This window comes from Biomphalaria glabrata, chromosome 6 (assembly GCF_947242115.1).
Source record: "Biomphalaria glabrata chromosome 6, xgBioGlab47.1, whole genome shotgun sequence".
Lineage (NCBI taxonomy): Eukaryota > Metazoa > Mollusca > Gastropoda > Planorbidae > Biomphalaria > Biomphalaria glabrata.
The window spans coordinates 15,762,373-15,786,785 of record NC_074716.1 but is presented as its reverse complement, the minus strand read 5'-3'; the positions used below and the strand labels follow the sequence as shown (position 1 = coordinate 15,786,785).

Sequence of the window (24,413 nt, the reverse complement as noted above, 5' to 3'; positions counted from 1 at the left end):
TAAAATAGTGATCTTATGAAGCATAGCTCAATATTTACAATATGTATCTTACATTTTGATATCTTGTGTCAGTTGCGATCTCAATGAAATTGTTACAATTTTCTGATGTTTGCCATATACAAGTATCATATTATAGAAATTGAATGAATTATTTTTTATTTAAACTTTGATACATATCCGAAACATACTTTTTCATCTATAAAAGTAAAATAAGCATATGTTTAATTCAAAATACTATTAATTTCAATGGAACTAAGCATAGAGTGAAAAAAAAAAGAAACAAAAGTTGAAATTTGATTTCACATATAATGCTATATGTAATGTAATTACAACTAAATGCTTTTTCTCTTTCAGAAGCAAATCAAATGGTTTGCCAGAAGTCAAAATTAACATATCAAAAAGAAGATGTGTCCTCATTGCATTCTAGATTACAAAGAGAAGCTGATAGAATACGAAACTGGAGACTACAAATGGAATTGGAACTTAAAGAAAAAGTTTGTTGATAACACTTTTTTTTTCATAAACACTTTTTTTACAAAGCTTATATCAACTTACTCTGTCTGTCTATCTGTCTGCTTGCTAAATAGTTTGTACATATTGTTTCTCCTGACCAAATCTTGGATCTAGCTATTTTGTATAATTATTTCTTTTACCTAACAACACAAGAATCAATAAAAAAAATTAACCAATTAGTTAATTAACTATTGGTAATTAATTATTTTGTTTGGTATCTCAAACAAGGGAAATAATTTGTACTTAACTGAAGTGGTGGTATAATCTGAATTAGTCCCTTTTACAGGTCTTCATCTAAATCTTAGTGAACACAACATGAAAAATAGGACTAGACTATAGAAACAATAGATTACTATACAATCTTCCATGTTCATAGGATCTCCACTAGCAGAGTGGTTACCATGTTGGCCTGAGAAGGCTTGAGCCATAAGTTTGAATTCAGGTTGTTCCCCCTTTTTATTTTTATAAATGCTTTTTTATTGTTTGTTTGTAAAATGTTTTACATGTTTCGGATGTTCCTTTAGAGTTGAAGATAGTTTACTTCCTAGTCCAAACCCCCCAGGACGATGGGGGATGGGAGCAGGTAGGGTTTAAACCCTCGACCGTCGATAAATCCAAACGACTTTCCAGCGCGCAAACCACACGACCAGGCAGCCATATTGTTAGTCTATTACAAATTTATTTACATGACTGATCCAAACTAATTGACACAAGCACTTTTAATATAAGCTTTTCTTGTTTTCAAAGTGTACTGAATAATTTTCAGAATAACATTAAACTTAGTTCAAATTATTTTTTTTTAATATTTCAAAATTTCATGATAAAAATATTTATCTTAAAGGAAGAACAAATGGTAAAAGAAGTAATAAAGCACAATGGATAGAATGATAAATCATGTACTCACAAAGAAAAAAACATTATAAATCTTATAAATCTTATCACTGGGTTTTTAATTTGTATTTGTTTTTTTATTTCAAAGCCAAATTAGATATGAAATGATTTCATAGTAAAAGAAAACTTTTTTGTATTTATGGGAAAAGAAATGCATTGTTATAATTTACCTTTTTGTTTAGTTTTTTGAGCTACAAAAAAACAACAACACTTTTTTTCAATTACCTATTCACCCTTTGTGATAGAAAGATTGTTAATGATGGCCATGAGTTGGCTTAAAATAACTATTTGAAATACAGCTTTAATGGAATTAACTTCACACACTTTGCTATTTATTGCTTTTTAAAAATTTGTGTAATAAACCTAATCTCTAAAATTTATGATAAATAGATTGATTTATATTAGATAAAGGGTCTCAAACTTATGATCACCTGAGACATTAGCTATGCACTAATATTTCTCCAAAATTCATAAGTTATACCTTTTGAAAACATTAAACTCTTTTACTTTTACCTTTAGTGTTTTTAGCTGGATGATTCATGTTTTAGCCATCTTAATGTAAGAAAAACTTGTTCTATTAAAATTTTTAATTATTTTTAGGAAAAAAAAATGTTTGAAGCTTCATCACGCATGGAAGCCATGAAAAAATCATTACTAGAATTTCAGGTAAAAATGTTTTGTGTTGTTTAAATTGTTGTGATGTTATACTGTTCCTAACTATTTTAATAAATTGATGCTCAAATAAGATTTTAAAAGGCACAAAAATAAAAAAGAATAAGGTACCTTATTTATAAACCTGGCTTTTGGTATCTGGTTTGGACTGTCCTCACGACGACACCGACTTTAACCTTGCATGCTGTCATCCTTCTTCAATCCTTCAGTAGGTTTGGGCTAGCGTATAATCTCTGTAATGTCTGCTATGTCTGAAATCTTCAAATCAAGCCTATATTTTCATCAATCTTTTATTTTATATAGTTTATTATATTATATTATGGCTATATCAGCACCATTAACATAAATTTAGTTAATTCCTAATTCAATGCCTTATCAACAAATGTTTATTATATTAGATTTTGCTATATATTTTACTAATAAAGAAAAAAAAATTGCTTAAGTTAATTTTATGCTGTAACAATTTATAGTAAGTCTCCCTGTAAATCGCCTTAATTACTCTTTTTCAGTTAAAAAATCAAAGGGCATCTAGTAAGCTACAAGAAGAACTTAAAAGTAAAGAAGAGCTTTTAGAAAGGTAATTCCATAAAGTGAGTTTTACAGAAAGCAAGATTATGAATAGTATCACCTTTTTTTTGTCATTATTATTTATAAAGAATCATAATGAAACTCCACCCTGGGACGAAAGCTCCCTTCCTACTAAAAGAGACCATATTGAAAATATAAAAAAAAAAATCTGACTACATTTTAACAGAGCTCAAGGAAATAGTGAACTGTTTTCTACAAACTCATTATCCTAGCAATCAGTGGATCAGAGTTTACACGGATGGCTCATCCCATAAAGCCACCACAAATGGAGGAGCTGGAATACTCATCGAATGGCCCGATGGAGAAAAACTAGAAAAATCCATTGCAACTGGAGAGCTCTCTGACAGCTACAGAGCAGAAAGGGAAGCACTAGAACTAGCTGCTACCATGCTAGCAAATCATCCAAGTACCCCACACAGTCAGATTGTCTTTCTAACCGATGCAAAAACAACCATCCAAAGCTTGCAAAACTCTGATTCCTCCTATATAAAACAACTCAGGACAGCACTTATAAAGCTCAACAACAATAGCAAAAAAACTGTTATTCAATGGATACCAGCACATATAGAACTAGAAGGAAATGAGAAGGCTGACACACTTGCCAAGAGTGGGAGAACAAACTCACAATGAAACATAGCACTCTATCCATAAGAAAGGAATAAAATAAATGAGAAATGGACAAGCTCTCATCCGAATTACAAGAAAGATGATTATTATAAGCTATCCCGACAAGATCAACATCTAATCTTTCGACTTAGGACCGGACACAACAGAATGAGACAACATATGTACCGGAAGCTCAAAATTGGAACCAGTGAAATCTGCCAGTGTGGAGTGTCAGAATGCTGACCATGTCCTCCAGGACTGTTCTCTTTACCAAGAGGCCTGTACAAAACACTGGCCCCAAAACACCCCAATACAAGGAAAACTATATGGAGAGCTCCCTGATTTGGAAACCACTGCGCAGTTCATCTCATTTATTGGTCTAGTCAACTGAACACTCCAGTATAAAAATGAGAATGAAGAAGAAGAAGAATTTAGAAAGAAAATTTTTGCTCCAATCTAAACTCATTAAAATTTAAGACAAAAAAAAAATTACAATGCAGCAAAATATATCCTCTAAGATAAAATAAATGCACTAACATTTTTTTTTTTTAAGTTGTAAAATATACAAAATTCTTATTGACAATATAATTTGCATTTACTCTGTAAAAATATGTGTCCAAATGTTGTGACAGTAAAAATTGAAAATACATTTAATGACTTGACTTTGCTACTAATAAAGTACAGAAACTAAAACAACTTAGAGACAGAATATAATAAACAATTCAAACTAAGATTATTATCAGAATAATATAAAAAATTTTTCTCTTTTAAAAATAATTGTAAACTAAACTTTCATTGTGCATTATAGAGTGTATTTATGACATTATGTAAAAAAATATTGTCAGCTATCAGCTTGTACTTACTGGTGTAGAAAACAAATGTTTTTCAAAGAGACAGTTAAAGAACTCTCATGATGTCAACAGGACTTACAGATGAAATGGAAGATGTCAAAGACATGCAAAGACCATGAAAGGATTTCTTAAATTGACCCAGCAGTAATTAAGTGCCTTTGTTTGAATTGAATGTGGCAGAATGTGTAGGTCATATTTGGGTTTGCATAGCTACATATAATGCTGCACTACCTTAATATTTGGACTCAATGACAAGCCTAATTAATGACATCATTGTACTTAGTGCACTGAGTGAGTTGATTGCAAAATTAAACTCAAATGAATTGTAACTTTAACTGATATAGTAACTCAAAGAAAAAAAGGGGGAAAAAATGCAGTTTAAAAGGAAAATACAAACTGAAATGAATAAAGGAAAAAATTAGAAAAATAACAGTAAGAATCTTCGTCCATTTATTTAATTGAACATTTGCTTATTTGGGGATGCAGTAGACTCCAATTTATAAATAGGAATATGCAAACATTGAATACAAAAATACATAATAAGGTCTCCGCTAATGGGTATTAAAATTTACTTTAAAGAAAAACTACATTTATAATTTGGTTTTATTTCCTTATTTCTAGGGTTAATTCAACAAGAGAATTGTGTAATTTACTGAAAAATCATGCTTCGAAATTAGAAGATAAACTCAATTATTGTAAGTAATTGAAAATAAACTTTCAAAAATGGTAATTTCTTTTTTAAAGATAATCGGTATCTTTTTGTTAGTTTAGAACTTTCAAAAGTCTTTGTTGAATAAATTTATAGAATAATTTAATTTTCTTTTACTTTTTTTTTTCATTTTTCTTTCAAATGTACACATTCTTAAATATCTCAGTATTAGAATAAGGCCGCTCTTGATAACAATGAAGTAAGCTTCTGTGACATGAATGTTATCCATTAATTTTATAATAATAGTGTTAAAAGTAGCTAGATTTTAGAAAGATCTGCATTACCACCATTATTTTTTGCCAACATTTATTTATAATAATCTTTAGGTCCATTATTCTAGTCTTGTTATAAAAATAAATTGAGATATTTAACAATATTTATTTAGTTGAAAATACAAAGATGGAGCTACAGGAAATCGAAAAACAATACTGTGACAATTTTGAAGTAAGTTATCTGTGGAAGTTGCTGTTACAAATGTATATATGCATTTCTTATTTCAACTTTTCTTTGCTTAAATTTTTTACTTTTGCATATAACCAAATGAGACTTTTGAACATTCTTTTACTTATAATATTTTTCTAGATGTTGAATAGCAGATTAAAAAATTTGCAAATAAGTGCTCAAATTACTCAAAAGAAATTGGAAAGCCAAGGTAATTTATGCTTAAAAGTAATGCTTCTAAATTTCCACATTTTTATTTATTTATCTTTTTAAATCTTTTTTTTATGGATGCAACATGAAATTCTTGTTGGTTAATGAACATGTGGCTAAATTATTGTTTTTGATATTTTTTTCTCTTGGATAATATCAAAATGAATTAAATACCAGTATAAAATATTAAACTTAGATCCTTCTGCACTGTTCAGAGAATTGGGGTGAAACTTTTGGTATGCAGGATTCATTCTATAGGAGGACATGCCCCACTAACTCAGGCACAACCTTTTTAATTGTTTGGGTGCTGGTTTGGCATAGGATTTCTTTGTTTGTGACCTGATCTATGTAACTGAATCCTAAAATCCATCTTAGCCATTTTTGCTGAGCCACATTTATTTTTTTACAATTTTGGTAGATGACTTCCATGTCTTGCAGGCATTCTTAGCTGTTGGGTTGACGATGTGTAGGTGTATTTTTTCCAAACATGCTGCAGCCTTTGGAAAATGGCCCTTGCCTTTCCTATTCTGCAAGCTATGTCATTATAGGCATCCTCATCATTTGCTGTGATGCTGCCTAGGTATGTGAACTTATCAAGCTTTTCAAGCTCTGATTACTAAGTCTAAAGGGGTTACCATTTGTCTTATATCCCGCTCGCATAATTTTAGTTTTATCAAAGGTAATGCAGAGGCCAATTTTGGGTGACTCTCTAAGTGCTCTGTAATTTCTTGTATGTATTTACTTGTACCTGAGTAGTGCAAAACTGATCATTAGCCATTATTGGTATTTGAGACTTTGTCTATGATATTTTGCAGAAGGAAGATTCAGTCCCATTTATTCCACCAGCAACTTCTCTTTACTTTTGGATCTACTTCTTATAGGCTTCCCCTACTATGCTGCAGTCATGTGCTGTATTTTTTTGGTCCTGTCTACTTTTGGCATCTTTCCTCTCATTGATCAGTTTCAATGTTTTGTCTTGTATCCACTGTTCTCTTGGATAATATGAATCTTACCTCCTTACAGTGTCTTCTGTACACTCAATAGTAGTATCTTTAAAGTATCTTTAAAGCTGACTTCTTCTTGAAGTGCCAATATATTTCCAAGAACAGTTCTTCCGTTTCAATTGGAACTATTCTGCAATATTGCTATCTTTGAGCTTATCCATGTTAAACTGTTGATGTCATGTGAGTTGTTTTGTTTGGAGTTTGCATTTGTTTGTTTTACATGTTTCGGATGTTCCTTCAGACTTGAAGATAGTTTACTTCCTAGTCCAAACCTCCCGCAGGACGACGGGGGATGGGAGCGGGCAGGATTTGAACCCTCGACCATCGATAAATCCGAACGACAGTCCAGCGCGCAAACCTCACGACCAGGCAGCCATCCACTGACAAAGTAGTGTTCTGAGTTAATATCTCCTTCTCTGTAGATACGTACGTGCAATGATGACCTCCATTACTTTAAGATGCAAATATATATATTTATTTATCTATCTATCTATCTATCTATCTATCTATATATATATATCTATATATATATATATATATATATATATATATATATATATATATATATATATATATATATATATAAAGAAGTATAAAATATACACAGCAGAAAATTGTTGATGGTTTTAGAATTTAAAAAGGCATAACATTTATTATTAGCAAAATTGTTAATAATTTTGACAGATATATACTAAAAAAAACACCATGCTCATTAGAGATAGTTGTGTAAGTTTTCAGGCTTACCTTCAGAAATTTAGTTGCATTTTGCCCTAACCTCTTGCTGTATGGCAGGGTTCCAATCCAGTACCATCATGACAGTAGTCTGGAGTGCATACTACATTATCAAGAAATCATTTTGATACATACCTAATATTCAACTTTGTTTTTATGCTTAAACTATTTTTATATTTATTATATTTACACTTTTGCCTTAGTAATGTACTATATGAAATTTAATATTCTTGTTAATTTTTCAAAAATTTATAATTCTAAAGGTGATTCCATATGTTCTTTTTTTTTTTTAAATTCATTTCTGACAATATTTCAAATATAATTTTAGTTACTGAATCTTATAAATGACTTTATCAAGTAATACATAATAGTAATACATAAATACAAAATAATTTTTGCATTTTATGAGTTTATATGAATATTTTGTTTCAATTCAAATATTTTTTTTTTTTTTGCTAATTATTTTCACTTAATGCCATTAAGTGAATACCTTAAAAGAAGAAAACGATCTGAGGGAACAAGAAATGTCTAGTAAATTAAATGCATGTGAGCTTGAGGTATGTTAATATGATTGTGTATATAGTAGTTTCTATAACCTAATTATCTTTGAAAATAAAATGTATGTTCCATTAATTTGTTCAAGCTCTATCATTTAAAGAAATTTAAATGACTCAACTTTCCTAATTACATCATGTACTATTTTACTTTAAATGAAAAACTTGAGCTTTGCTAAGTTATTTGTAATCATTTAGTATATTGCTTAAGGCTAGTCCCACTGAGTGTTTTTTTTTAACCAACATACAGAATCAAAGGTTCAAAAATCAAGTAGAAGATGCAAACAGTTCAGTTCATAAACTTCAAACAATTTTATCTGTAAAGAACTGTGAATTACATGATTTGACTACTTCTATTGGTAAGACATTTTCACTTTTTTATGAAAAATGGTAATTGAAAAATTAATACATTTTTTTTTTAGTTAAAATAATTTACATTTTTAAAAAGTTTACTTTTATGCAATAATTGTTACAGTGTTTACATTGAATAAAACCATGTTTATTTTATACATTTTTATTTAGATACACTTAATGAAAAAACTGCTAATCTGTCTAAGCAACTAGAAGTTAAAGAATTAGAACTGGTAGAATCGTCAGCAAAAATGTTAAATCTTCAGGTGGGTCAAAATGCAGGACTTACAAAAAAAATGAATAAATTGTATATTTCTTGTTGAAATTTACATATAAATGTAAAGTTTTCCTTTGAGGCAGTGGTTTATATCACAGGGTGTGTTAACTATGACCCATGGACCATATGATTAAACCATGATTTCTGTCAAAAACAAGAAAAAAAATCTTAATGATAGTTTCACAAACTTTTGGATAAATGAAATCTGCTTGCTACACTGTCTTGATCTTAAATGGGTACAATTTAAAAAAAAAAAAAAAAGCAAAAATCTTTATATATTGGGAGCAATATAACTGATAAAGAGAAAAAGAAAATGCCTGAAGTTAGTAAAAAAAAAATAATTTAATTTGAAAAATAGGTACCAGTGTACAAGAAAGCACAATTGACATTTCTAAGGGAAATTAATAACTGTTTCCATCTCACAGAAGAGTTAGTATTGTAAAAGATTTTTTACATGTTTCGGATGTTCCTTCAGAGTTGAAGATAGTTTACTTCCTAGTCCAAACCTCCCGCAGGACGACGGGGGATGGGAGCGAGCAGGGTTTGAAACCGGGACCATCGATAATTCCAAAGGACAGTTCAGCGCGCAAACCGCACGACCAGGCAACCATCCTAGATTTGAGTTAGTCAAAAACAATACTGCAGATCAGAATTTATTATATGCTTTTGAGAATTGTACTTAAAGAACTAAAATAAATTATTCTCAGCCATCATGCTAGTTTGGCCTAGGCTAAACATTAGTGTAGGATCTTAAGGAAAAGATAGTTATGTTCCTGGAGATAATGGTGTCTTGATTAAAAACATCAGTGACCTAGAAGTCAGTTCTTCTTCAGGATTTCATGCTTTGTTGCCTGAAAGAGCATTTCAAATAATTACAAAATTTGCTGACAAGTTTTTATAATAATTAGATTCACAAACATCTGTCAGCATGCATTTTCTTGTCTAAAAAAAATCTCATTAAGAAGAGGGAAATGATAATTAATAGGAATGAAGTCAAGAAAATCAGACTATGATATAATGAATTGGTTTCACAGTATAAGTACATTATACAGGTGTTTTTGTAACATTTTTTATCCCCCCCCCCCCCCCAAAAAAAAAAAAACAAAAAAAAAAAACTTTATAAAGCTACTCAAGAGTATATAAAATTCTAGTTTGGTGATACAGACCCAGATATGGTCACATTAAAACACAGCAGTCTAGTTACTGGATCTAGTTAGAGATATGATATACATCAAAACTTAAAAACATAAAAAGATAGTAGTCTAGACTAGAATAGTGGATCTAGTTAAAGATGTGTAATAAAATATTCTAGCATGGCCATATTGATTAGAAACAAAAAGATTTTCACATAAAACAGTGTGTAAAATGTTCCGGAACTCATTAGTAAAAATAATCGTGAATTTCCTCTGATGAAAAATAATATCATTCAAACTAGAGCTTTCCCTATGTGGCCAATTAGCTAGTAATTTTTCCCAAAGATATACATTACCTGTCAAATTTCTAGGAAAATTGTTAAAGCCATTTTGAGATCTTTGTCCAGGTTTTGCCCATGAAGAGTTAGCTGATAAGAATTTTTAATTAGAAACTGCTAACATCCCAATGCACAAAGGATGAAGTAATATGCAAGTCTAAAGCTATTTGTTTATAAATCAAATTTGATTGTTTTAATTATTATTATGATTCATTCATATTTGTACATGTATGTATAAATGAAGTAGACTATGTATGCAGCCAGCAATAGCAACTAAGTTTTAATGTTGTCTTTCATAAAAAAATGTTTACCCACCCATCATGTAGCTATTAAATTCAACTCTAGGGTGTTACATGGCCATCACAACATCCTACCACCTTTTCTTTCCCTTATAAGAGTTAGTTACCCATAAGTGCTGGGTAGAAGTATTAGCTACCTATTAATGCTGGATAAACTCAGTGAGGTCATAAAATCCCATCTTGAGCAATTGTCTTGTAATATGTAGTTCTAGGTTGAGGTCTCTTATGGCTCACCTCCATTAAAGTACTTAAGACTAAAAGGATATGGCTCTAATGCTACAGAAATGACAAGCCCCTGAAAGTCCACAAAAAGTTAACATAAATCATAAATGTTTTTCAATGTTATACATTAACAATACAACAATATATTTGACTTTGCTAGACCTATGAACTAAAGGTTGTTTAAAAAATATTAATAATTTACAGGAAGATAAAAACAATCTGGAAAATAGGCTACAAATATTAGAAACGGAATTAATTACCCAGAAAACAAATAATGATAGAACATCATCTGAAATGGTTCAGTCAAAAGAAGTACTGGAAAACAAACTTGAGAAAGTTCATGAAGAGTTTCAAACATCCAAAGAAAAACTAGATGATATTCACCATCAGTATGTATATGTTTTTTTATATTAGTTGATGCTTTCAACTTGATGTATTCCACACACAAAAAAACATATTAGGTTTAAATATTTTGAATTGCTCAAGCAATGTAATTATGTTCTTTTCTTATTAAAGCAATTAATTTCCCCCCAAAAAAGAGATAATCAAATTGTACTTTTATATTGCTATTAATTAGATTCATTGTCATATTATTTTCTCCCACTATGTCTAGTCCTGTTGTTTTCATTTTCTTAGATTTAATGGTATCCTTATATAGTAACCATTCATTCTTTATACAGCTGTCTACTGAGTTTTGGGGGGTTATATTTTTATTATGGTTTAGTTTCTTAAATTATAGACAACTATTTAGCTTTTGTATTAAGGGAATTCTTAAATGGTTGTTGTTGTTTTTAATTTAATCCCACATTTATTTATATTATTTTGTTGGGATTAAATAATCCAGAACTTTTAATTTAATTTAAGTTAATTTCTAATGCTATTCTAAGTCATGAAATCTTATTTTGTTAGAAATAAGAATTGAAACGTTAATGTAGCCTGATGTAAAAAAATCTATTTGCTCTAGAGGAATAGTTTCTCATTACTCAGTCATTTTATTTGGCTATTTATAAACAATATTATAATCTAATAGTTCAAGAATGATTGTCTAAGACTAGATTTTTTTTTAAGTTCTATAAAATTCAGCACTTTTACACATACTTAAATTCCTGGTACTTTTAAGCTAAGCAGAATGTCTTGGTCAGAGGAATTGGCTTTGATTTTGAAGAACTCACAATATTCAAATGTGAATAAGAATCTATTAGATTTGTAACCTTAGGGTAAACAATATAATACACTATAATACGTATATATATAATATATAAAACACTATAATACTGTCCTATAATTGTTAATATGAGCAAAATATTTTAGAATAAAACATTCACGAAAAAACTTTCAGTTTTGCTCTTTGTACAAACTTGTATATATTTCATGAGTTAAATGTTTGTATATGTAAAATTTGGATGAAACAAAAAAAAAAAAAAGATTATTAAGTGTGAATTTAATAAAAAGAAAGAACTTAAAAAAACTAAGTGAATTGATCATTTTAACAACCTTTTTAAGCATTTTTTACGAAGCTTATATCAGCTCACTTTGTCTGGCTGGTAAAAAGTTAGTACACGTTATTTCTCTCACACCCAATCTTTATCAAGCTGAAATTTTACACAATTATTTCTTTTAACTGACAACACAAGAATCATTTAAAAAAAATAACCAATTAGTTAATGAACTATTGGTAATTAATTATTTGTTTGGTATTGAACAAGGGAAAGAAATTGTAGTTGACAGATGCGGTGGTCTAAGTTGAATTAGTCATCATCTGAGGCTTAGTGAACACAAACATGAAATAGAAACAATAGATAACTATACAATATTCCATGTTCATAAACTCATGCTATCAGAGTGGTTAATGCGTTGGCTTGAGAAGTCTAAGAAGGCTTAAGTCCACAAGTTCGAATTCTGGTTGTTCCCCATTTTTTTATATACATTTAAAAAGCGATCACCCATATACCCCATTGTTTCTCCCCCTACCCCTTTCCAACTAGTCCAGATAAGTGATAGGATCATAGCGTATTGAGAATGCTAAAAGCATGAAATTGTGCTAAACAAAAAATATTGGTAAAAATATATCCCTACTCACACAGATTTATAGTCTAGATCTATACTAATTTAATTACATGACTTATCCAAACTAATTAATACACTTAATATAAGATTTTTTTTTTTTTTTTTTTTTAAGTTTTTTTTTTGTATTTTGCTTGTTAGAAACATATTTTAATTTTCAGACTTGACACCTGCAAACAAAAATTGGCAGAGACATTAACTATAGTTGATAATCTGAATAAGACTAATGGTAAAGTATGCAACATTTCTATTTATTTAAATCTGTTCTAACTAAAATCTAGGGGGTATTCAGAATCCAAGAATGAATAGAATCCAGAATTTAATGGACTTGCAAAATACAATGGCCACCAAGCCTATTTTTGTAAATGAAAAACTGCTTATTTTTATCTAGAGATACATGTATACTCCGTTTTTCTGTTATATATTGCTTCTTTTTGTCTCAGAAGGCAATGCATGTGCCCAAATAAGTCACTGGTTTTGGTTTTGTCTTGTGACGGGGAAGAATCTGGTGTGGCTAATCAAGCCAATTCTAGAGCGACAGACTTTGCCATGATTTGTGCATGTGTATGCATCTGTTTCAGGGCTAGCTGACAGGGCAGCTTTCTTTTTTTTTTCTCTTGATTTAAGGCCGCTTCATTTATTTTGTTCTTAGCAAGGATTGTCCCAGCATGCACAGTCTGTCTCCATGCAATCCAGGTCTTTGGCTATTTCTTCCCACATACTTTCGTTGATGTCTGTGGCTCTCATGTCTTGCTTGCAGACATCTCTATAGGTTAGTCTTGGGCAGTCCTTGAGTCTGACTCCCTCCACAAGCTCAGCATATAAGATATCTTTCGGGACTCTACCATCTGGCATGCGGGTGACCTGTCTGAGCCAGTGTAGTCTTCTTTGTGTCAGGAGAGCATACATGCTGTGCATATTGGCCAATCTCAAAACTTCGTGATTGGAGATATGGTCACTCTAAGAGATGCGCATTATGCGTCTCAGGCAGCGCAAATGGAAACTATTCAATCTGTGCTCTTGGTACATGTATGTTGACCAGCTTTCACTGCCATAAAGAAGAATGCTCACAACACAGGCATTGTAGACAAGGATTTTGGTTGCTGTGGTCAATTTGGCATTTTCCCAGATGGGCTTGGAGAGTTATGCCAATGCTGTAGTAGCTATTACTATTCTTTTTGTCAGCTCAATGTCTAAATCTAGGTTACTGGCAATTGTTGATCTCAAGTAGGTAAATTACTGCACCACCGTAAGGGTGTGGTTTATAAAATACTTATGTTATACACCCTCTAACATTCACCTATTGCTAAGGTTCATATTAAAATGGCAGCCAAGACTTAACTAATTATAAGGTCACCAGACGTCTTGACTTAGACGTGAAAGTCACGCTTTGAACTGTCTGTCATGCTTCTCATAAAATGTCTTTGCAGGACAGCCAATGTCCCGCTTTTATTTTTAAAAAGTTGATCAATGTCACTCTTTTGTTTTAAAATCTTTCTTAATATTATAAGCCGCCATTAAGCTACTTCTTCAACATTTAAATCAATTCACAGCCAGTAAAGGTACTTTTGTCTATCATATAGTTTTCCATAATAACAGTTTCCAAACAAATGTGAAGCAATCGTTACTAGGTTAGTGATGCCCAGTTTTTGACAGCATTGACTGATGCTTCCAGCCCACAATAAAGTGAAATTGTTTCCCCTAATGATACAATTCTTTGCACCTCTCTTCGCTGGAAATCTTTAAAAAAAAATTGTCAATTTAGATTTTAGAATATAGCAGAATTTGGGCTATGGACAGACCAAGTGGTAAGTTCTGAAGCCTTTGGTGGAGAGACTATTAAAATTATATCCTGCTTATAATTCATATTTCTTTTCACAAGAGAAGTGTCCCACCATAATCAAAAGCTTTTTTGAAAACCAGTGTACTGAATTGTGGGTGCAGTTTGTACACAAGATTGTGACAATATTCCATGCAGAAGGCCTACATTGTGTGTTTAATATTTGTATGTATACATTGTGATGTATTTTAAATTGTAATAACATCTATGTTGTTGAAATACTACTTGAAAAAATCTAAGCCTGTACTTTTTATGTCCCATAATCAATATGTGTCCTGCATTCGCTCCCCAAATATCTGGTCACCTTACCAATTATCAAGGTGCTCCCGTTTTTTTTAATGTAATTGACTTTTAATATATTGCACTCTTTCCTTTTTATAGATAATCTTTTATTAGAGAAAATCAACTCTGAAATGCAATTGGATATGCAAGATTTTCAATTGGTAAAATATTTACGATAAGTATTTATCATATGTTAGGTTTATTTGTTGTTTGTTTTTTATTTTTCCCCATTTAAAGGGAGAAGATTAGATTTGTTTGATCTATTGTCCCTCTGTCACATTAAGATCTGAAAAAATAGAAAGTTATTGAAAATCCTATTTCACTATATATTTTGTAGCTTGGACAATTTAAATGCAATTGCTATTTTTGTTCTTCTGAAAGTCAACCATTTTATTTTTAAAATAATTATGAAAGCCTTTTTTAAACAAAAACAACATAAAAATACTTTAAAAAAAAATAAGCTTATATTAAGTGTAAATGCATCAATTGGTTTGGAACAGTCATGTAATTAAATTTGTAATAGATCTAGACTAACAATAATAAATCTGTGCCATTTTTTTGCCAATTAAAAAACTATAACTGTATTCTTCACTAGTGGTCTCTGTACTCCTATATGTTTGTGAAATTTGGACACTGAACACTGAAGCGGAAAGATGAAACCAAGCTTTTGAGAGTAAATGCTAAAGAAAAATGCTAGGTATCAGTTATCAGGAGAAGAAGACAAATAAGTTTGTACTTTTACAAGTCAACACTCTGGCTGGCAAGAGGGAAGAACTCCTCAATACTGTGAAGAGATGAAAGCTGAGCTGGTTCAGTCATATTGTAAGACATGACTCACTATCAAAAGCCATTCTTCAAGGTACAGTGGAGGAAGCATGAAGAAAAGCTGGCTGGGTGACATAAAAGAATGGACCTGCCTCTCTCTTCATATCCTGCTTAAAAACAGCAGCTGATCAGGAAATATGGAGGGATTTGGTTAGTTGTACTGTCACAGCATCCCAACAACGAAAGTCAAGGAACAGATGAGATGACATGGTGCCCATTGCCTTGGCTATCCTGTTGTTGTCTTTATCCAGTAGCACATCATTAGAGATGATGGAGCCAAGATAACAAAAATGGTCCACAATTTCCAGTGGTGGCCATTAATAGTCATGTGCTTGTGTTCTGAACTAGTATTTTGGTCTTGGTTTGGCATACAGCAGATTGTTGCAATCACTCTGAGCTCCTTTGTACTAGTATATTGTGACTATATTTGCGTAATGCATGTCCTGTGGGGCATGACCTTTTTTCCCAGCAGCATCAAAGGAGATTATAGAATTCTTGGAGCAGGAGTGTTTGGTTGGCCTTAACTACTACTGTTAGAATGCCATCTCTCCCTGGAGATTTTCTATTTTTCATGCTATTTATTGCCTTTTTAAGATCATCAGGGCTCGTTAGTTCATCTAGGCATTCCAATACTGGAAGATCTGGTAGACTGTCTTCTGTAGTGTTCCGTCCATCGTTCTAGCTGCTCGTTTTGATCTGTAATTTTGTTTCTTTTTGCAAAGCTTTGTGGCTTTGTTCTGGTTTCCTTTGCCAGTAGAATGTAAATTGCTTTCTGTAAAGAATATACTGTCCGTCAGTCTGGTTTCTTGCAGACAGGGCACATCAACGTTTAGTCTGCTGATTTCTGTTTTCTTCTTCTTCCACATTCTTGTTATTATGTTGAAGCGTTCTGATGACTAGACCAATACACGAGATGAACTGCTCATTGGCTTCCAAGTCAGGGAGCTCTCCATATATTTTTCTTTCTATAAGGGTGTCTTTGGGGCTAGTGTCTTGTTCAGGCCTCTTGATAAAAAATGCAGTTTTCAAGATTATTGTCAGCATTCTCAGGTGACACTCCATATGGGCAGATTTTAGCTTCTGGAACATATGTTGTCTCATTCTGTTGTGTTCAGTTCTGAGGCGAAAGATTAGACGTTGATCTTGTCAGGATAGCTTATAATAGGTGTAGTCTTTCTTGTGCTTTGGATTAGAGCTTATCCATTTCTCCTTTAAGTTCTCTGTCAATTATGGTAGTTTGACGCATGTCATAGACAACTTCTGGATCAGTATTAAAGCCAGGACACAATGTCTGTATGTTCCAGCTTGAAAATTGCATTAATGTTGAGGGTTTTCTTTTGATTGTATTGGCAGGTGTAGGTGAGCAGCTTGCATTATTTTTTTGTCTTAGCACAAAGCACCCAGTGCAAGCTTTGGTGAGATAGCATTTTTTTGTCTGCTCAGCTTAAGGCAGGCAGTAACTATCCAGTGAGGCTGAAGAACCCCTCCTACCTTTGAGAGTGGTCCCTGTCATTTCAGCTTATGCCAATCAGATAGGAACTTATCACTGTAATTACCACTCTCCATGTTTTTTCAGAGACATTACTGTCTGATGGAGTGACATCTGCACTGCTGGGTGAAAGCCTGAGTGGTAAATTAGTAAGTGCTGGGCTGTCCACATGTCAACATTTGCCTCTCTTCCATACTGACAGGAGCAGTATTCTTACCACTGTACCCTGCCTATGGAGCTCCAAAACCAGATTTTATTTTTTGTTAGGGTTTACTCCCTTAGCCTTAGACTTTACAGGGACACACACAAGGCAGTGCAGCTATTAACCTATAGCTAAGGGATTGGTTTGTGGAAAAAACAGTATGCCACTGATAACACACTCACTTGGATTAAAGTCTTAGAAGTTGTTCTATAAAGTGGGTGTTATAGTGTTTCACAGTAAATTAATATATTATTTTTATAAATCCACTATCTTCACTGTCTTTTTATTTCTGTCCTTGTTTATTTTTTAAAAATTAAATATAATGGTTTTTTAAAACACTGATTTCCATGTCTAAATTATATTCAATCATTATTAATTTTTGTTATTTAATTTTTAGAATAATTTTAAAGTAATGATTGCTGAGGATAAAGAAGAGATTCACAGACTAAATGGGGAGATAAGCGACTTAAATGCCAAACTGGATAGAGAAAATCTGTGTAGAAGTAAATATCAGGTTGGACTATTTTTAACACTATTTAGTTATTGTATTTTGTTGCAATTCAATTTTTTTTAATCAAAATTAATTGTATGGGTGTTTTTATATATTTATTTATTTTGCAGGATGAAATACACACCTTGCAGATAAAAATAGATGAATTGCTTCTAGAACAAGAGGAAAAAGTTGAAAAAATAGATAGCCTTACAAAAGAGCTAAAAATTGCTCAAGTAAATTATTGATTATTTTAGCTTGATTTTAAAAAGGGTCTTTATAAAATATTGTTTATTTTAATGTTATTGATAGGGGAATTCAGACACAATTTTCAAGAAATAAATAAGTCTCAGAATTTAATAAATTTAATCTATTTTGGAATCACTGAGAGGTACAACTTGAGTGAAATTTCTGTAAATCAAATAAGAACATAAAACTAAAATGTTATTTAACCTTGGTTAGGCCAATAATAGAATATGCATCCTCTGTTTGGGACCCCTAAACTCAAGAAAACATTAAGAAACTGGAACAAACACAAAATAGAGCTGTGAGATTCATAACAAACGAATATTGACATTTGACTAGAGTAACACCTTTAGTAAAATCACTTAATTTAGAAAGCCTTCAGGATAGAAGACTTAAAAGTAAAGTAGCAATTATACATAAAACACTGAACCATAATCCTCAAATACAAAAACAAATTTAATAAAATACTCAGAAAGACACAAAGATAAAGGCACATTCCTTGTTCCCAATGCTAGGACAAATTTGTACAAATGCTCTTTCTTCCCTAGCGCTATTAGAGCATGGAATGGGTTGCCTGAGCTAGCCAGGAAAACCAGCAGTGACTTGGCAGAATTTCGGTCATTGGTTAATACGGATGACTAAATGCATGACGCATAGGACGTAATCATCTTTTTTTTTGATGTAACATCTGTATCATATAAGATAAGATATGAAAAATATAAACAATTTTATGGAAAAAAAAAACAACTCTTGACAACAGTAAAAATTATTTGTTTCTATGTGGTAACTAATTGAATAAAAATAATTGGTGAATTGGTGATAGTAATGTAATTGTAATTAACTTGTTTAATAATTTTTTTCTTAAATTACCTAAACAAGTGAAAAATGGAAATAGCAGCTTTCTATTTTAATAGTGCTTAAGTTCATCATGGTTGCATGATCATTCAAAACTGAAAGTTTTCCCAAAACATTTTTTTTAATATTTGTATTCTCTAGGTGATTGCTATTCATTATATAGTTATTGCTACTTATAATTTAGTGTTGTTTTTTTTAACAAATTAAACACATCAATGATCTATATATACACATCAATAAATACTTTTGTGTTATAGTTTGTTTATTTCAACTTGCTAAAAAATAATTAATTGAAAAAAAAAAAAATTAGTTTCTCTCTAACTTTTATAATGCAGAGGTAAATTAGGTTTATTTGTTTCAGTTGCTCATAGTTTAAAGCTTTGACATACAAAATCTATTTGATTTTTCACCAGACATATTAGATATGTTGCCTTAATGATTGGTATAGTAAAATCTGTTTGTTATTTAAGTCAGTAATTAGTTGCTGTGATATCTAAATATAGCCCTAGAAGTAGATTCTGACTACACTGGTAAAAAAGGCATTCAAAATTACTGAGGCTAATGCTAAAAATTTATTCTCGTCATTCCTAACTAGATTGTAAAATCAGTAGCAATCTTGAATTTTTTTTTGTTCATGCAATAATCTGCAAATAAACAGTTTCTATGCAACTGGATGATTTAACTTTTAACAGATAATGATAATATACCAAGATATCTATATATACATGCTCTTTGTGTTTTTAACCTTTTGTTTTTCATGCTTTCAGGAAAGAAACTCATTATTAGAAAGAACTCTATCAGAAAAAGAAAATCACTTACATAGTGTTGAAAGTGGAACTGGAAAACTAGAACAAAAGGTTAAGGATAAAAGGTTGTTTTTTTGGTTTGCTTAATATTTAAAAGTTTTATGGACTATTCATCCCTAAAAGTATTGATATTAAGAAATGTGGTTAGATCTTTCTCATTTTTAAAAACTATCTTTATTTAGTTTATTTATAAGCTATTCTAAAGCTAATAGAATTTGGACTTTTTGTAATAAATAAAGTTTCCTGCATTATTTCTCAACCCCCCCCCCCTTCCCCCTCCTCCTTATAAAACAGTTTGCAAATACAAAACTTGAAGGAGCAGTTACTTGATTGTGAAAAAAAAATTCAAAAAGCAAAAGGAGACTTAGACAGCAAATCTAAATTAATTAATGACATGACAGCTACTATCAAGGTATTTATATTTATTTTAGTTTACTTTAGTGTCATTAAAATAATGATATGCTTCAATTTGTTTGATTTTTGGTATTGTTTTGTAGCATTTGATATATGACATAATTTTTTCATTTAGGAGCTCAAGTCATCCACATTACAACAAAATAAAGAATTAGAAACTAGTGCATTAAAATTGGAAGCTTTTATGTAAGTATAAAAAAAAATAGCCTGAACCTTTTTCTTTTTTGTTAGAACTAAACAAATTTTCATTTAACAAATGACTCTTAAGATTTACTACACTATTTTACATAGCATTAGAGAAAGTTTTATTTTTTATCTAATAACTGATAACCTAGTTTTAAAGAGTCTGAACAATCAAGTGAAATTCAGAAATTGTCATCAATAGTAAAAGAATTAAGTGAAAAAATCACTGAAAATGTAGGTATAATTGTTACAACCTGTATTGTTATTTTCTTTTATATTTAAATTTTTGGGATTCAGGGTTTTAAACACACACACATACAAATCACATTAGTGTGCTGTACAGTACTTTTAAAAAAATCAAACATAGGCAATTACAATATATCTAAGTTATCAATATTTTTTTCTATCATGTCTATCTGTGTATCTTTCCCCTTTAAATTGTCTAAAACAGAAATATCCAGACATTTTTCCCTAAGGATTATAAATTTATGTGATTATCTAACTCCAAGTAGAGAGTAGTCATACTTGCTGGTATCCCAGTTTTACAAAACTTAAGAAGTATTTTAAGTCTAGCAATATTGTTTTCTGTTCAAAGCATTTCATAAAACAATCTTTAAAAGTTACCCTAGCAAACTAAAAAAAAATATTTAATATTTTGAGTAGCTGAAAAGTGAAAAGCAAATTGTCCAGCTTTTAATTATTACACATGGGGCTTTAGCTTAGATCTTTAATTTCTGTTAACAAAAACGTATAATAAATTTTAAATGTCACAGTCTTTATTTTATTTTGTTGTTGTATTAGTTGTTTTTTTTTTTGTTATATTATTATTGTTGTTTTTAGCTAAAATAGAACAAAACTGATTATTTTAAAAGCAACTTGATTGTCAAAAATTCAAATATATTTTTTTAAAATCACATTTACAATCAAAGATTTCAAATTGGAATTTACTGAAGTTTTTTTGTATTTATAAATCACCAAGGTAACATTATAGTTTTTGTCATCATAAATTCTCTTTATGAAGGATACATGAGGTTAATAGCATTGTATGGAACAAATTTAGTATGTCAAAAAGTCTTTTAATATTAAGATTTGATTGTAATTTTTTTCTATCAAAATTTTAAATGTATAATTTTACTTAAGATGTTAATAATTATATTTTTCATTAGGAAAATTCCTTAGAAATACAAACGAGCAAAATAACAACATGTTTAAAGCATAACAGAGAATTAGAAAAACAGGTAAGTGTATTTGCTAGGTTACTATTTTTCATATCATTATTAATAACTAAGTTCACTACATTAATGTTTTACTTGTATGCTCACTATTCTTGGGTCAATAAGCTATTCAGTTTTAGATGCTTTTGAACCTTTTTGTTTATTATGTTATCCAGAATCATTCCTGCCAACTCAAGAGATTGGTCAATGATCAATGAAGGTGTAGCTCTTTCATCTTTTTTTTTTAATTTTTAATTGAATTTCTTTTTATGCTGATGATAGGTCAAGTATTGTCAAATTATCTCAATAATTTCACTTGAAACTCCATTTTTGCTAAGAACTTTCTTTATTTTGATCTCTACCAATGAATAGTTTAGTTCTTTTAAGAGCCGTAATATCTTTTTCCTTTGTATTCTCCTTTTCATCATTAAATTATATATTTTTTTAACTTCTTTGCTTCCTTTTGATTATGTGTTTGATGTTTTAATATAGCACCTTCTGTATACTGTATTCCAAACTCTAAGGTTTTGATTAGAGTGTTTATTGGGACAGTTTTGTGTCTATTAAGTTTTATGTTGTTATTTTTAGTTATTCTCATTTATTCATTTGGCTCCCTTTTATTCCAGAGCTGAGGTCATTTCATTTTCACTACTGATAGCTTTCTTTGTCACAATTTCTCTCCATGTAGTGTGGTCTAGGGCTATGTCCTTTTCAGTAGTCAGCATCGATGTCTACTGCTTTGAGGGTTGGTTTGATTACATCCACAGGTGGAAGTGACAAGTTTTTCTTGTGCCTTTACCTGTCATGAGGTTCATCCTCCATCCACTGGATATGACTAAGTCAATGCAGGCAGTGTTGTCTGAGAAAACTGAAAATACTTGCATAAGTGTTACATGACTTTCTGCCATGCAATATCTAGTACTAAAGACATGTTTGGAAAAATGTAATCAAGTACTTCTTCTTCCTTAGCACCATTAGAGCATGGAACGGGCAGTCTGAATCAGCCAGGAAAACCATTGACAAAGTAGAATTTAAGTCTAATTAGCTTGCATGACTAGATTAACTTATGGTTAGAATGTTATTATTTTTGGAAGGAACATTTGTGATTTATAAGATAGGACTCTAGCTTCTCAAAATAGTCAGCTAGTATCTGGAGTTTTGACTAATTTAATTGAAGTTTTAGGCTCTGTAAAAAGGTTAAATGGTGTAATGTTGAAGAATGCGAATGTCGTTGAATGCTGGGTTCGTGCTTCCTGGAGTACTCCTGACACGTGACAAACATATATATCACAAATTGACTTAAGTCCGTTTCAGCAGACAAATATAGAGTTTATTTGACAACAACAATAATAATACTGCACTCCTTGTTAGTGCTACAAGTCAAGAAAATTTTATCTGCATAACAGCGGTATCAAAAATATCCAATATGTTAAACTCTCCAGAGCATATTACAAATCCCGTCCGCATCTCAGCGGGTAACACTGTACAGAATAATCCAGAATAATAATACATGTCTCAAAAAGACCACTGGCATCAACTGCCCAAAATATACTTCAAGTTACAACTCGACTAAAAAGCTACTACTCAAATCATATTTGAGTGCCTCGTACAGAGGATAACACTTGACTGACTTGACTGAACTCAAAGTCAACTTTATTCATTCTACTTCCTGTTTTCTACATCAGGAATTTCACGTGTCTTTTAAACTCTTAACATGACGTGAACATTAAATCAGGCAATGTCAACTGAGACTGTGACAGGCTCTATAGAAAAATAAGGGGAAGGTCATTTTGCATCTAGATGAGTTCAAACAACCTGACCTGTATTTCCTCTCTTATGGTATCCGAAACCACGTGACTTTAAGCAATTGAATTACTATTCAAATCAATAACTAATCTTTGGACAAGCCTTATTATTAGGATAACCACTTCTCCTTCATCTATCTACTGGTTCTTTGAAAAGTCTATCAAATTATTTTTAATAAATAATGTGATGTGTTTAGATGTCTCTGTATGCTGGATATGTCAATTAGTTTTCTTTGAAAAAAACGAAAACTCATTCTTTTAAAAAAACGAGAACTCATTAGTCTTTATTTTTTCTATAGCCCTTCTAAATTCCATTTAATAATACAAATAGGGGCAATAGGACTTCTGATGTCTAGTAGGTACACTCTGCATATGTCTTGTTTGGTAGAAACTTTAATTTTAAGCCAATCCTGCATGGTTTTGGTGTTTGAGAATGACAACATTGTGTAATCAAGATTTGTATAATTCGGTAAACTATTTTATGGTTGTGTGTGTGTTTCTTCGTATATTCCTCAATACAATCCATTGGTTTCAATTTTAAATGGACAACATAGTTGCTGCCTTGTTGGCTATGCACTCTTCTAGTAGGCAATATTTGACTTTTCTTTTCTCATTGTTTAATGTCTGGATTGCTAGTAAGAATATGAGTTGTCTGTAGATAGGTATGCTAGAAAAATAAATTGCTTATTCTTAAAAAACGTAAAAAAAAATGAGTCTGCTATTTTGAGCTGCAAGTATTTTCAAAGTTCTTTTACTCAATCTTTTTTTTTCCTTCTCAGTGCTATCATCTCAAACAACCAGTCTTTATTATTTGTTGTTATAGGTTCTCTTTATCTATTTTACCTTTTTTTTTGGGGGGGGGGGGGAGGGTACTCATCTTTGCCTGAGGTTTCATCATGGGCATAGGCCACCAACCAGCTTCCTCCAGGCATCTCAGTTCTGAGAGTCCATCTGCTTGGCATCTCTTTCCAAGTCTTGGCTCTATATATTTCTGGGCCTCCCCTCTTCCTCTTTCCTTGAGGATTAAGGTGAGAGCTTGTCTTGGGATATTAGATGAAGGGTTGCAAAGGGTGTAGCCTGTCTATTGCCAGCATTTCTGAAAAATATCTTCTTCAATAGACTACAACTTTGTACTTTGCCACAGTTCCGCATTAGGGGTCTTGTCTGGCCAGCAGATCATAAGAATTTTCCAGAGACCAGCATTAATGCGTTTTCAGTTGTCTGTTATGCAATACTCTTCATATGTACTCCTGATGTAATTTTTAGGCACTACTTAGTGTCTCAGAAGTCTCCATGCTGTCATATGC

At 31.2% G+C, this 24,413-nt stretch overlaps 1 protein-coding gene across 5 annotated transcripts in view; it reads left to right on the top strand.

Moving 5' to 3' along the window:
• The window catches only part of LOC106057624 (synaptonemal complex protein 1-like), a 45,417-nt gene that overhangs the window by 7,810 nt on the left and 13,194 nt on the right, over positions 1-24,413 (top strand). For 4 of the 5 annotated variants that reach the window (XR_008778561.1, XM_056033029.1, XM_056033030.1 and 1 more), the window contains exons 4-22: positions 355-494; positions 2,005-2,070; positions 2,586-2,653; positions 4,743-4,816; positions 5,216-5,274; positions 5,413-5,482; positions 7,701-7,774; positions 8,022-8,130; positions 8,294-8,388; positions 10,596-10,780; positions 12,617-12,684; positions 14,677-14,738; positions 17,491-17,607; positions 17,715-17,819; positions 19,452-19,555; positions 19,785-19,902; positions 20,020-20,090; positions 20,240-20,321; positions 21,254-21,325. Coding sequence is in view for 4 of the 5 variants with exons in the window: in XM_056033029.1 (XP_055889004.1) it covers positions 355-494; positions 2,005-2,070; positions 2,586-2,653; positions 4,743-4,816; positions 5,216-5,274; positions 5,413-5,482; positions 7,701-7,774; positions 8,022-8,130; positions 8,294-8,388; positions 10,596-10,780; positions 12,617-12,684; positions 14,677-14,738; positions 17,491-17,607; positions 17,715-17,819; positions 19,452-19,555; positions 19,785-19,902; positions 20,020-20,090; positions 20,240-20,321; positions 21,254-21,325 (1,739 nt within the window). In the remaining variant the exon portion in view is untranslated. Of the gene's footprint in view, positions 1-354; positions 495-2,004; positions 2,071-2,585; positions 2,667-4,742; positions 4,817-5,215; positions 5,275-5,412; positions 5,483-7,700; positions 7,775-8,021; positions 8,131-8,293; positions 8,389-10,595; positions 10,781-12,616; positions 12,685-14,676; positions 14,739-17,490; positions 17,608-17,714; positions 17,820-19,451; positions 19,556-19,784; positions 19,903-20,019; positions 20,091-20,239; positions 20,322-21,253; positions 21,326-24,413 lie in introns of those variants that run through there. The other variant, XM_056033031.1, reaches the window with a different exon arrangement.